This window comes from Chinchilla lanigera, unplaced genomic scaffold (genome assembly GCF_000276665.1).
Source record: "Chinchilla lanigera isolate Chin_1 unplaced genomic scaffold, ChiLan1.0 scaffold00006, whole genome shotgun sequence".
NCBI lineage: Eukaryota > Metazoa > Chordata > Mammalia > Rodentia > Chinchillidae > Chinchilla > Chinchilla lanigera.
The window spans coordinates 41,142,931-41,145,626 of NW_004955407.1; the positions used below are offsets into that span (position 1 = coordinate 41,142,931).

The 2,696-nt window shown below is 65.8% G+C and overlaps 1 protein-coding gene across 1 annotated transcript in view; it reads right to left on the reverse strand.

The window, feature by feature from the left end:
* The window catches only part of Pfkl (phosphofructokinase, liver), a gene marked incomplete at its 5' end in the record, with an annotated part of 14,371 nt that extends 11,909 nt beyond the window's left edge, over positions 1-2,462 (reverse strand). The window contains 2 exon segments of the mRNA XM_013505359.1: positions 166-243; positions 2,389-2,462. Coding sequence (XP_013360813.1) covers positions 166-243; positions 2,389-2,462 — 152 coding nt within the window.
* Positions 2,463-2,696: the final 234 nt, after the last annotated feature.

Here is a 2,696-nt window from a genome sequence, read left to right on the forward strand (position 1 = left end):
GTCTGTGCGTGCTGTCTGTGAGTGTGCATGTCTGTGAGGGTGCCGTCTGCGCACCTGTGCATGCGTGTTGATGTGTGCTGTCTGCGTGTCTGTGCAGGTGCTGGGTCCGAGCCGCTGCGCAGTGCTCGCGCACACAGGGCCTGCGAGGCGGCCCTCGAGCCTCACCAGCTGGATGATGTTGGAGACGCTGAGCCAGGTGGCCGGCTTGATGTTCTCACCGCCCTCCACGAGGCCCTCGTAGCCCTGCAGCCGGAGGAACAGGCGTGAGACAGCAGCCCACAGTGGCTGACACGGCCTCCTGGGAGACAGAGCTCGGGACCGCGGCCAAAACCTCACGAGCAGGAAGCAGGCCAGGGTGCCACCCCCATGCCTGGCAGCCCAGGGCTCCCAGCAGAGTAATTCACGCTGCAGACGACAGCCCCACCCGCACACTCCCTGAGTGTCCCCAAGCTGAGCTCAGGTCACTCCTCCCGCATGGGACAGACAAGCCCACCACCTTCTTCCGGCCTCCTGATGGCCAATTCGACCTGCTCACGTGAACTCGGTGGCAGTGGCGGGACACTGTCCACAGCACACTGAACACACCCCTGCCGTGCACACTCCCCGCTGGGCACACAGGGGGTCCAAAGGAGGCCACGAGAACACACGTGCCCCCGCAGAGACACCGTGCGTTCTGGGATGGAGAGCCCACCCGAGGGGACGTGAGGGTCCCTGAACGCGTGGGGAGCCATCCAGGGCCATGCTCCACAGCGCCCCAAGCGTGTGCCACCGGCCTCCACAGCCCCCAGCGTGGACAGCACCAGTCTTCCCGTCCTGGCAGCTGGGGCTCAGCCCCTCGTAGGGGACACTGCCTGAACATCCCAGGTGACAGCTGCCACCGGCCGCCTGGCCAGCACAGGGCCGGCTCCACACACGGCGGCACCTGTCTGGAAGAGGGGTGTCACCCAGTGGGCCAGACAAGGACACGTGGGCTCCACAGAGGAGGCCAGAGGCACACACCCCCAGCCTCCGGGACCCACGGCCTCCCTGCCCGTGGGTCACGCAGATGTGCCACCCTCTGCACGGCCACCCCCGAGGGCCCCGCTCAGCTGGAGGACAGAGAGAGGCACCGCCAGAGGGCCGCAGGGCGCCTGTCCTGGCCAGCCCAGGCCCAGCCTTCCGCAAGCCAGGCCCCCAGCCCCGCACACCACCATCAAGGGACCGTGAACATACAGGGCCCACAAAGCCAGGGCCGGCAGGCGGGTCAGCTCGTGGGAGGGACGCTCCACTCAGCACAGCGTCCTCCTACCCAGGCCCTCCCGCCTGTCTCTGCCCCTCGCCCTGTGCCTTCTGCCCGTGCCCAGCCTGGCCCAGGCAGCCTCCGAGGTGGTCTTACAGCCGGGCACTCGGCAACTCCCACAGCTCTTCCTGAGGGAGCCCCAGACATGCAAGTCCAACGCTGTTCTTGGGGAACACAAGCCACCCCCACTGCCTGAGCCGTGATAACTCTCCCCCACAAGGCTTTCCTCCAGAAAGGAATCAGCAGGCCCACTTTTTTTGTTTCCTTCTATTTTTTGAGACAGGGTCTCACTACATAGCCCAGGCTGGCCTCAAACTCATGGCATTCCTCCTGCCTCAGCCTTCCCAGTGCCGGCATTACAGGCATGCGCCACCACATCTGGTGTGTTAGGCCCACTTGGCAGAAGAAACTGAGGGTCCAGGAGGACCCTGCCCAACACTTGAGCCAGCCCCCTGCCAGCTTCCAACCGTGTCCTGCACTCTGTGGGATCTGCAGGGTGCCTGGAAGGGATGAGCCTCGCCCAAGTGCCCACGTGTTTATTCATCCCCTGTCCCTGGGAGCAGGGCTGGGTGTGGCCCCACCATAACCAGGGGCCAGGTGAAAGGACAAGGCCACACCAAGGGGGAGGGCCGGGCGCTGCACCACACACAAAGAGCAACGACAACACAGCTGGAGGCTACCGGAACCCACAGACCACGCTGGATCCCAGCCCGTGAGAAGAGGCCACAGCACGCAGGGCCGCTGCCAATCCAAAACAGGGTCGCCCGCTGCCGCCGGGGACAGAACCAACCAGGACAGTGCAGCTAGACCCCACAGTGGGCCCCTGGGCTCAGCTCACAGAGGCCCCGCCGGGTGACACAGGACAGGCACCAGGGTGGAGGGGCCCAGGGATACCACAGAGCAGGGCCAGCTCTGCTGCCCGCTCTCTCTCCGTCCCACAGGCACCATCTGCTGTTTGCAGCGCCTCTGCCCAGCCCCCTTTCCCGGCCCCCAACCGTGCCCACCCTGCTGCCCTGGCCACCAGTTGTCCAGGGTGACTGGGGCTGCACCACACAGAAGCCACAGTCCCTGCAAGGACACGGGAGCCACCCTGCTGCTCATGGCCTTACCTCATAGATGAGAAACACCTTGGCACCCACGTATATGCCCATGCGGGTCACGGCCCTGACGGCGGCATTCATACCTGCACAGAGATGGGGCCAGCCATCAGGGGAGCCTCAGGGCGCTGGACATCCGACCACTGCCCACCGCCCCGGGGCTCCGTGCCGGGGAATTCAGACACAGAGGGAGCGCCTCGTCCGCTGCAGGACTCCAGGCCAGGACGTGGGGACAGGAGGCGCTCACTCCCACAGGCTCGAAGGCCCTAAGGTTTGCGCTCCGCCTGGTGCTGAGATACAGGACCGGCCCGGGCCAGCGG